Source organism: Haliotis rubra, unplaced genomic scaffold, assembly GCF_003918875.1.
Source record: "Haliotis rubra isolate DU_JTF1 unplaced genomic scaffold, ASM391887v1 Scf188, whole genome shotgun sequence".
NCBI classification, from domain to species: domain Eukaryota; kingdom Metazoa; phylum Mollusca; class Gastropoda; order Lepetellida; family Haliotidae; genus Haliotis; species Haliotis rubra.
This window is the reverse complement of record NW_025765869.1, coordinates 490,683-504,344: the sequence shown is the minus strand read 5'-3', so window position 1 is coordinate 504,344 and position 13,662 is coordinate 490,683. Positions and strand designations below refer to the sequence as shown.

At 44.2% G+C, this 13,662-nt stretch overlaps 1 protein-coding gene across 1 annotated transcript in view; it reads left to right on the top strand.

Moving 5' to 3' along the window:
• Positions 1–11: 11 nt before the first annotated feature.
• LOC124274131 (5-methylcytosine rRNA methyltransferase NSUN4-like) overlaps positions 12–13,662 on the top strand; it is a 28,774-nt gene continuing 15,123 nt past the window's right edge. Inside the window, exons 1-2 of the mRNA XM_046709454.1 lie at positions 12–191; positions 2,433–3,105. Of these exons, the coding sequence (XP_046565410.1) occupies positions 2,901–3,105 (205 nt within the window). The 5' untranslated portion in view covers positions 12–191; positions 2,433–2,900. The remainder of the gene's footprint in view (positions 192–2,432; positions 3,106–13,662) is intronic.

The window sequence follows — 13,662 nt, the reverse complement described above, 5'->3', positions numbered from 1 at the left end:
GTCATGCGCTATCGGTTTTCACCACTCTATTCCGTTTCCGTCACACGTGCGTTTGTTTTGAATACCCAAATGACATTGGATGGAAAGCACATTTTGTAATGATGTTTAAGTCTATACTTCCCTGTGGCAGGTTCCATTTGAGAACGTCGACACTACTGGAATTCAAGAGATTCCGTTTCAAAAAGAAATGGGTATGGAAGGGAAATTCTTACATTTAACTCTTGAAAGTGTTACATGAAGGTTAACGTAATATACCCTGGAGTTTATCGAGGATGCTCCATGTAGTGTATCCTGAGGTAATTTGAAGTTACCATGCAAACCCAGGATTAACATGAACAGTTTCTATAGTTACACCGGTGATTTAATGTTCAAACCGAAGCGGTGTGTCATGAATACTGCAAGTAATATCGATGGGGACCGTTCATATTTCACAGTTAGGTGTGGGTGTGTGTGTGTGTGTGTGTGTAATTGCTGTCATTTCTGGAGAGGCTCTTCCATATTTTTCATCCAAACCTGGGTCATTTCGGCTACATTTGTGCATTTTACAAGTTTATTTTTTCCATTTCCATGGCAACAAGTTTGACTTTGACTCATAATGGGTTCTCACATGCAATCAAACAAAATTTAATGGATAACAACTTCTCAAACAATGCAATCAAAATGCATGTAAGACAACAGTATGACTCAGTAAAGATAGAATCATTGTAGGGAACGTTTCTGTATTTTGATTTTGATTTTGTCTAGGGTACATGTTCTGTGTAAAGAAAACGCACCTGAGGTACACACCTGTAGTACCACTGCTGACAACAACCCCTTCAGCACTATTTAGGATGTTTAGAATTTATATTTCTTTTGTTTCCATGGTAACAAGTTTGATTTAGACCCGCTCACTGTGCTTTGTTGGCTCGGATCCTATCGCTAAAACCAATAAATATTCTTTCATGAAGCTGTGCACACATCGAGACCCAGTTGTCAGCTGGTGCCTCATGGTATTTATGGAATTATGTTTTTAGTTTGTATTTTCTTTTATGTTTGATTCTGACTCTTGATGTTGCTTTCCCACAAGGAAAACAAAGTTCCTATTCCCAGTTCCATGTTAATTTTTTAAATCTCAATAACTATACTTTTGTATTTTGACAGAAAGATTAGATAGAAGTTCCCTCATCAAGTTTACTTAAAGTAACTGTCAGATGATTTGTTCTCTTCGAATTTGTTTTGGGCTAAGGAGACTTGTCATTTTCTGATGACTCTTGTATGAATCTGTAAGCTGATAAAAAATATGTATTTGCTGTATACTGAACAATACAGAACTGTATTGTTTGATAGCTGGCTGTTGGCTTCTTGAAGAAATTAATTGATATGTGCTGTATGCTATAACAAAATACCTCAATACCTCAATAGATCATATGGTACATAATCAGTGTTCAGGAATGCATGATTAAGACAAAGTCTCTTTCCTCAAAAAGTCTAAGTTAGCTGCTGTTATGGCTGATAGCCCAGTTCTCGTACTCATATGCATAATTAGTTGATGGCAGCTATTTGAGTGACATTATTAGTGGCAGTTGCAGACAGCCTGAGTCAGGTCCTCCTTTAAGGATGCTACCGATCAGTTTGGGTACATGTTTTTATGCCTGAAGATAATCTTGATATGAGTCTGTCATTTTTTTCAGGCTGTCTTCATATGTTATATAGACTTGATGTTTTTCTGAACCTTTTCATGGAAAGTACTGTTCCAAATAGCCTTGGCGTGATCCAAAGAGTCTTAATGGTTTACCATGTTACATGTGAATCTTATAATACCAGGGAAGCCTGAGTAGTCACGTATGTCATGTAACTCCAGATATGTTTGAAGTTATACTCGTTCAGTTTTGCGGTCATTTCAAGAATCATGTTGAACATGTTGAAGACTTTCTTGTTTTCTGATGTTTTCCTTGACGTCAACATTGGAGTGTTATGCTTTGAGTGCAAGTGTACTGGTAATTGAAATGATTCATTAAACAGGGTCAAGAACCAAACGATGTCAACAAGTTGCCTAACAATGTCATTATTTTCTTTTCCCAAGTTATGAAAACATGTCTGCTTATGTATTTCTTGTGCTTCTTTGTGCACAGATCCAGTCCATTATTAAATTGCTAGGGAAGAATTTAAATGTTTGACAGCCCTTAAGATGAACAACTCTTAATATGTAGTTGATGGTGATAGGATGCACTGATACATCAAGACCTGTGGGATCCTGCATGTAGAGCAAGATCTAACTGATGTGCAAGTATGTAAATAAATTCTTATGATCCTCATGCATTTAACTGTTTGACCAATACAACCAATCTCCTTAGTGTTAATGAACATTTCAACAGTAAGTACTGAATTGAAAAAGCAATGGCTACCACTTGTATGCTAGATTGACAAATTATTGCGAAGTTTATTTTCCACAGGCAACAAACTGAGAAAAGAAAAGCCACACTCTTCTACACTGGCTTTGGAACACTTTTGACACCTTTTACAAGCCAGTGTATGGAGAGTCGTGGCCCTCCATCAGGGTGGCGTTGTTGTCTCCAGCAGAAATACTCTGCCCTCAAGTAACAACTATTCAGACTTGGAGTGAGTCAGGTAGCAGACTGGAAAGTCTGGGGGCTAAAAACATCATCAACATTGCCCAAACACACAACAGTGAACAAACTAATGAAGACAAACAAGCAAGAAACTGATGAACTTCAAGGTCCAGTGAGGGAACCAGGTCTTGAAGACTGGAATCTCCAAGATCATGCTGCAACAAAACTATGTTTGACAATACATATTTTCAATCAAAAATCTGACTTATCTAGCAAAGAGTTGAAACACACTGGTGATGTGATCTCATTGACCCTTTGTCATTGAATCCTGACACAAATTTAAGTGAGTTTATGCCTGTGGATAAAGTGTACTCCGAGAAAGAGATCCTGAAGATGGCAGAGGTGCAGCAGAGCATGTTTGAGCCTAGAGACATCCAAGTGAGCACCGTTATGCCAATACCAGCTACCTTACCGGAGGAGTTAAGAATGTTTGCCTTCAACAAAGGTGACGTGTCAACGTTCCCTGCTCCCAAATTAGATTCTACAAACCTCGTGGGTGAGTGTGCAATTAGACATAAAATCAGCCATGTACACACAAACTAGTTATAAAAATGTGGCACAGATATGTGTTGGTTGAAACCTTCTAGAGCTAATCATCCTAAAACAGATTACAAACCGAATTACAGCTACCCGTGGAACTGTTCCAACCGTTGGTTAACTCAAGCAAAACCACCGGATACACATGGCTGGTGAACAGGCCATGCATAGGCCATCATTGTAGAATATTGTCATGTTTACCATGTTTGTCATCAGTGTTACACCTGTGTGTTGCATGTTACATGCATGTTCACATATAGCAACATGCACCACACCATACATGATGACACATACCAACATGCACCACACCATGCAGGATGACACATGGCAACATGCACCACACCATGCATGATGGCACATGGCAACATGCACCACACCACGTATGATGGCACACATGGCAAAATGCATCTACACCATGCATGATGACACATGACAACATGCACCAAACCATGCACAATGACACATGGCAACATGCACCACACCATGCATGATGACACATGACAACATGCACCACACCATGCATGATGACACATGGCAACATGCACCACACCATGCATGACACATGGCACCATGCATGACAACATGCACCACCATGCATTACGACACACATGCATGATGACATATGGCAACGTAATATAATTACGTATGACCACACCATGCATGATGTCATAATGCCAACATGCATGATGTCACATGGCACATGTATCACCATGCATGATGACACATAGCAACATGCACCACACCGCGTATGGTAACACATGACAACATGCACCACACCATGCATGATGACACATGGCAACAACATGCACCACACCATGCATGATGACAACATGCACCACACCATGCATGATGACAACATGCACCACACCATGCATGATGACACATACCAACATGCACCACACCATGCATGATGACACATGGCAACATGCACCACACCATGCATGACACATGGCAACATGCGCCACACCATGTATGATTACATATGGTAATATGCACCACACCATGCATGATGTCACATGGCAACATGCACCACACCATGCATGATGACGCATGGCAACATGCACTACAACATGCAATAATGTCACATGGTAACATGCACCACACCATGCATGATGTCACATGGTAACATGCACTACACCATGTGGTGATGACACATGGCAACATGCACCACCATGCATGATGACACTTTAGCAACATGCACCACACCATGCATGATGACACTTTAGTAACATGCACCACACCATGCATGATGGCACGTATGGTAACATGCAATTACGCAATGCATGAAGACAAGTGGTAACATGCACCACACCATGCATGCTGACACTTAGCAACATTTACCACACCATGCATGATGTCACATAGCAACATGCATCACACCATGCATGATGACACTTGGCAACATGCTCCACACCATGCATGATGACATATGGCAACATGCACCACACCATGCATGATGACACATACCAACATGCACCACACCATGCACAATGACACATGGCAACATGTACCACACCATGTATGATGACACGCTGGCAGCATGCACCACAATTATGCGTGGATGACACATAGCAACATGCACCACACGATGCATGATGACATATGGAATATGCACCACAATTATGCATGATGTCACATGGCAACATGCACCACACATGCATGATGACACTTAGCAACATTTACTTCACACCATGCATGATGGCACATAGCAACATGCATCACACCATGCATGATGACACTTGCAACATGCACCACCATGCATGATGATGACATATGGCAATGATGCACCACACCATGGGCGCATGATGACACATACCAACATGCATCACACCATGCACAATGACATTATGGCAATGATAGCACCATTACCATGCATGATGACACATGGCAACATGCGCACCACACCATCCGCGTGATGACAGCAGTTAACAGCGCACCACACCATGCATGATGACACCCCAGCAACATGCACATCACATCATGCATGATGACACATGGCAACATGCACCACACCATGCATGATGACACATATCAACATGCACCACACCATGCACAATGACACATGGTAATATGCACCACACCATGCATGATGACACATGGCACCATGCACCACACCATGCATGATGACACTTAACAACATGCACCATTATCATGTATGATGGCACATGACAACATGCACCACACCATGCATGATGACACATGACAACATGCACTACACCATGCATGATGACACATGGTAACATGCACCACACCATGCATGACACATGGCAACATCCGCTACACCATGCATGATGACATATGGGAATATGCACCACCATGCATGATGTCACATGGCAACATGCTGCACCACACCATGCATGATGACACATAGCAACATGCACCACACCATGCATGGTGGCTTACATGACAACATGCACCACACCATGCATGATGACACTCTGGCAACATGCACCACACCATGCATGATGACATCTTATAGCAACATGCACCACACCATGCATGATGACACATAACGTAACATGCACCACAACATGCATGATGACAAAATGTAACCACACCATGCATGATGACACATATGGCAACATGCACCACACCATGCATGACACATGGCAAAATGCACCACACCATGCATGATGATTACATGACAGAATGCACCACACACCATGCACAATGACACATAAGCAAATGATGCACTACACCATGCATGATGACACATGACAGAATGCACCACACCATGCATGATGACAACATGCACTACACCATGTATGATGACATTATACTAACATGCACCACACACACTATGTATGATGATTACATGGTAACATGTACCACAATCATGCATGATGCCACTATGGTAACATGCACTTAACTATGCATGATGGTATTATGGCAAATGTACGCACACCATGCATGATGACATGACAACATGTACCACACCATGCATGATGACATGGCAACATGCAATTACACACCATGTACCAGACACATGGTAACATGCGCCACACTATGCATGATGACATATGGAAATATTCATTACACTATGCATGATGTCCCATGGGTAACATGTAACTACACCATGCATGATGACACATGGTAACATGCTGTACCACAATTATGTATGGTAACACATGACAACATGCACCACACTATGTAATGACACATGGCAACATGCACCACACCATGCATGATGACATATGGCAACATGCACCACACCATGCATGATGACACATACCAACATGCACCACACCATGCACAATGACACATGGCAACATGCACCACACCATGCATGATGACACATGGCAACATGCACCACACCATGCGTGATGACACATACCAACATGCACCACACCATGCATGATGACATATGGGAATATGCACCACACCATGCATGATGTCACATGGCAACATGCACCACACCATGCATGATGACACTTAGCAACATTTACCACAACATGCATGATGGCACATAGCAACATGCATCACACCATGCATGATGACACTTGGCAACATGCACCACACCATGCATGATGACATATGGCAACATGCACCACACCATGCATGATGACACATACCAACATGCATCACAACATGCACAATGACACATGGCAATATGCACCAACAATCATGCATGATGACACATGGGCAACATAACGCACCACACCATGCGTGATGACACATAGCAACATGCACCACACCATGTGGCATGATGACATTCTTAGCAACATGCACTCACATCATGCATGATGACACATGGCAACATGCACCACACCATGCATGATGACACATATCAACATGCACCATTAATTCATGCACAATGACACATGGTAATATGTACCACACCATGCATGATGATCACATGGCACTTATGCACCACACCATGCATGATGACACTTTAACAACATGCACCACACCATGCATGATGGCACATGACAACATGCACCACAACATGCATGATGACATATGGGAATATGCACCACACCATGCATGATGACATATGGGAATATGCACTACACCATGCATGATGTCACATAGGCAACAACATGCACCATTCATGGTATGTAAGTAACACATGACAACATGCACCACACCATGCATGATGACACTTGGCAACATGCACCACACCATGCATGATGACACTTTAGCAACATGCACCACACCATGCATGATGACACATGGCAACATGCACAACAACATGCATGATGACAACATGCACCACGTATGATGCATGATGACACATGGCAACATGCACCACACCATGGATGACACATGACAGAAAATGCACCACACCATGCACAATGACATTATGGCAAATGTAATTAACATGCACCACACCATGCATGATGACAACATGCACCACAATTATGCATGATGACACATACCAACATGCACCACACCATGCATGATGCCACATGGTAACATGCACCACACCATGCATGATGCCACATGGCAACATGCACCACACCATGCATGATGGCATGTATGGCAAAATGCACTACACCATGCATGATGACACATGACAACATGCACCACACCATGCATGATGACACATGGCAATGATGCACCACACCATGCATGACACATGATGTAACATGCGCACACACCATGCATGATGACATATGGGAATATGCACACACCATGCATGATGTCCCCATGGTAACATGCACCACACCATGCATGATGACACATGGTAACATGCACCACACCATGCATGGTAACACATGACAACATGCACCACACCATGCAATAATGACACATGGCAACATGCACCACCATGCATGATGACATATGGCAATATGCACCACACCATGCATGATGACACATACCAACATGCACCACACCATGCATGATGACATGGCAACATGCACCACACCATGCATGATGACACATGGCAACATGTACCACAATGACATGGCGCGTGATACTACATGAAGGCAACATGCACCACACACATGCATGATGACATATGGGAATATGCATACACCACCATGCAATGTCACATGGCAACATGTACTACACCATGCATGATGACAAATAGCAACATTTACCACAACATGCATGATGGCATTATAGCAACATGCATCATTACATGCATGATGACAATCTATAACATGCACCTGCCGCATGTATAACATGCATGATGACATATGGCAACATGCACCACACCATGCATGATGACACATACCAACATGCATCACACCATGCACAATGACACATGGCAGTATGCACCACACCATGCATGATGACATGACAGGTAATGTGCACTTACACAATGCGTGATGATTACATAGCAACATGCACCACACCATGCATGATGACACTTTAGCAACATGCACCACATCATGCATGATGACACATGGCAACATGGACTACACCCATGCATGATGACACATATCAACATGCACCACACCATGCACAATGACACATGGTAATATGCACCACGACCATGCATGATGACACATGGCACCATGCACCACACCATGCATGAGATTACACTTAACATGCACCACACCATGCATGATGGCACACATGACAACATGCACCACAACATGCATGATGACATATGGGAATATACCACACCATGCATGATGACATATGGGAATATGCGCACCACACCATGCATGATGTCACATAGCAACATGCACCACACCACGCATGGTAACACATGACAACATGCACCACACCACATGCATGATGACCTTGGCAATGATGCACCACACCATGCATGATGACACATGGGCAACATGCACCAACACGCATGATGATGTAATACGTACTAACATGCACCACAACATGCATGATGACAACATGCACCACACCATGTATGATGACACATGGCAACATGCACCACACCATGGATGACACATGTATGGCAAAATGCAACCACACCACATGCATGATGAGACATGACAGAATGCACCACACCATGCACAATGACACATGGCAACATGCACCACACCATGCATGATGACAACATGCACCACACCATGCACATGATGACATACCAACATGCACCACACCATGCATGATGACACATAGCAACATGCACCACACCATGCATGGTAACACATGACAACATGCACCACAATTACGTATGATGATGATTTGGCACATGCACCACACCATGCATGATGACATTAGCAACATACCACACCATGCATGATGACACATGGCAACATGCACCACAACATGTATAATGATGACAACATGCACCACACCATGCATGATGACACATGGCAACATGCACCACACCATGGATTACACATGGCAAATGCACCACACCATGCATGATGACACATGACAGAATGCACCATGCATGACCATGCACAATACGACACATGGCAACATGCACCACACCATGCATGATGACAACATGCACCACACCATGCATGATTGACGCATACCAACATGCACCACACAATGCATGATGACACATGGCAACATGCACCACCACCATGCATGATGCCACATGCCAACATGCACCACACCATGCGATGATGGCACCATGGTAAAATGCACCACACCATGGCATGATGACACATGACAACATGCCACACCATGCATGATGACACATGGCATACATGCACCACCCATGCATGACACATGGCAACATGCGCCACTTACCATGCATGATGACATATGGGAATATGTAACCACACTGCATGCATGATGTCCCATGGGAATATGCACCACATGCATGCATGATGAGACATAGCAACATGCACTCACACCATGCATGGTAACACATGACAACATGCATATAACAAAATACCATGCATGATGACACATGGCAACATGTACTCACACCATGTATGATGACACATGACAGAATGCACTATCACCATGCACAATGACACATGGCAACATGCACCACACCATGCATGATGACACATGATGAGAATGCACCACACCATGCACAATGACGCATGGTAACATGTACCACACCATGCATGATGATTACATATGGCAACATGCACCACACCATGTATGATGACACATACCAACATGTAACACCACAATTATGCACATAATGACACATGACATAACATGCACCACACCATGCATGATGATACGCAACCAGCATGCACTACCATGCATGATGACATGATAGCAACATGCACCACACCATGCATGATGACAGATATGCAGGATATATTAACATGCACACCATGCATGATGTCACGGCAACATGCACCACACCATGCATGATGACACTTTAGCAACATTTACCACAACATGCATGGCGTACGATGGCACATAGCAACATGTCACACCATGCATGATGACATTCTTGGCAACATGCACCACACCATGCATGATGACATATGGCAACATGCACCACACCATGCATGATGATTACGACATACCAACATGCATCACAATCATGCACAATGACACATGGCAACATGCACCACACCATGCATGATGACATTACGGCAACATGCACCACATCACGCGATGACGCGCAACATGCACCACACCATGCATGATGACACTTAGCAACATGCACCACATCATGCATGATGACACATGGCAACATGGACCACACCATGCATGATGACACATATCAACATGCACCACACCATGCACAATGACACATGGTAATATGCACCACACCATGCATGATGACACATGGCACCATGCACCACACCATGCATGATGACACTTAACAACATGCACCACACCATGCATGATGGCACATGACAACATGCACCACAACATGCATGATGACATATGGGAATATGCACCACACCATGCATGATGACATATGGGAATATGCACCACACCATGCATGATGTCACATAGCAACATGCACCACACCATGCATGGTAACACATGACAACATGCACCACACCATGCATGATGACACTTGGCAACATGCACCACACCATGCATGATGACACTTAGCAACATGCACCACACCATGCATGATGACACATGGCAACATGCACCACAACATGCATGATGACAACATGCACCACACCATGCATGATGACACATGGCAACATGCACCACACCATGGATGACACATGGCAAAATGCACCACACCATGCATGATGACACATGACAGAATGCACCACACCATGCACAATGACACATGGCAACATGCACCACACCATGCATGATGACAACATGCACCACACCATGCATGATGACACATACCAACATGCACCACACCATGCATGATGACACATAGCAACATGCACCACACCATGCATGGTAACACATGACAACATGCACCACACCATGCATGATGACACTTGGCAACATGCACCACACCATGCATGATGACACTTAGCAACATGCACCACACCATGCATGACACATGGCAACATGCACCACAACATGCATGATGACAACATGCACCACACCATGCATATGATGACACATGGCAACATGCACCACACCATGGATGACACATGGTAAAATGTCTACACCATGCATGATGATCTCATGACAGAATGCACCACACCATGCACAATGACACATGGCAACATGCACCACACCATGCATGCGATGACAACATGCACCACACCATGCATGATGACACATACCAACATGCACCACACCATGGCATGATGACACATGGCAATTATGCACATTACCATGCTTAGCGATGCCACATGGCAACATGCACCACACCATGCATGATGGCAGCATGGTAAATGTACCACACCATGCATGATGACACATGACAACATGCACCACACCATGCATGATGACACATGGCAACATGCACTACACCATGCATGACACATGGCAACATATGTTTCACACCATGCATGATGACATATGGGGAATATGCACCACAATTACGTGATGATGTCCCATGGCAACATGCACCACACCATGCATGATGACACATGGCAACATGCACCACACCATGCAGTGGTAACACATGACAACATGCACCACACCATGCACAATGACACATGGCAACATGCACCACACCATGCATGATGACATATGGCAACATGCACCACACCATGCATGATGACACATACCAACATGCACCACACCATGCACAATGACACATGGCAACATGCACCACACCATGCATGATGACACATGGCAACATGCACCACACCATGCGTGATGACACATAGCAACATGCACCACACCATGCATGATGACATATGGGAATATGCACCACACCATGCATGATGTCACATGGCAACATGCACCACACCATGCATGATGACACTTAGCAACATTTACCACAACATGCATGATGGCACATAGCAACATGCATCACACCATGCATGATGACACTTAAGCAACATGCACCACACCATGCCAGATGACACAGCATAGCAACATGCACCACACCATGCATGATGACACCTAGCAACATGCACCACATCATGCATGATGACACATGGCAACATGCACCACACCATGCATGATGACACATATCAACATGCACCACACCATGCACAATGACACATGGTAATATGCACCACACCATGCATGATGACACATGGCACCATGCACCACACCATGCATGATGACACTTAACAACATGCACCACACCATGCATGATGGCACATGACAACATGCACCACAACATGCATGATGACATATGGGAATATGCACCACACCATGCATGATGACAAATGGGAATATGCACCACACCATGCATGATGTCACATAGCAACATGCACCACACCATGCATGGTAACACATGACAACATGCACCACACCATGCATGATGACACTTGGCAACATGCACCACACCATGCATGATGACACTTAGCAACATGCACCACACCATGCATGATGACACATGGCAACATGCACCACAACATGCATGATGACAACATGCACCACACCATGCATGATGACACATGGCAACATGCACCACACCATGGATGACACATGGCAAAATGCACCACACCATGCATGACACATGACAGAATGCACCACACCATGCACAATGACACATGGCAACATGCACCACACCATGCATGATGACAACATGCACCACACCATGCATGATGACACATACCAACATGCACCACACCATGCATGATGACACATAGCAACATGCACCACACCATGCATGGTAACACATGACAACATGCAATTCACACCATGCATGATGACACTATGGCAACATGCACCACACCATGCATGATGACACTTAAGTAACATGCACCACACCATGCATGATGACACATGGCAACATGCACCACAACATGCATGATGACAACATGCACCACACCATGCATGATGACACATGGCAACATGCACCACACCATGGATGACAGCATGGCAAAATGCACCACACCATGCATGATGACTCATGACAGAATGCACTACACCATGCAATAATGACACATGGCAACATGCACCACACCATGCATGATGACAACATGCACCACACCATGCATGATGACACATACCAACATGCACCACACCATGCATGATGACACATGGCAACATGCACCACACCATGCATGATGCCACATGCCAACATGCACCACACCATGCATGATGGCACATGGCAAAATAATAC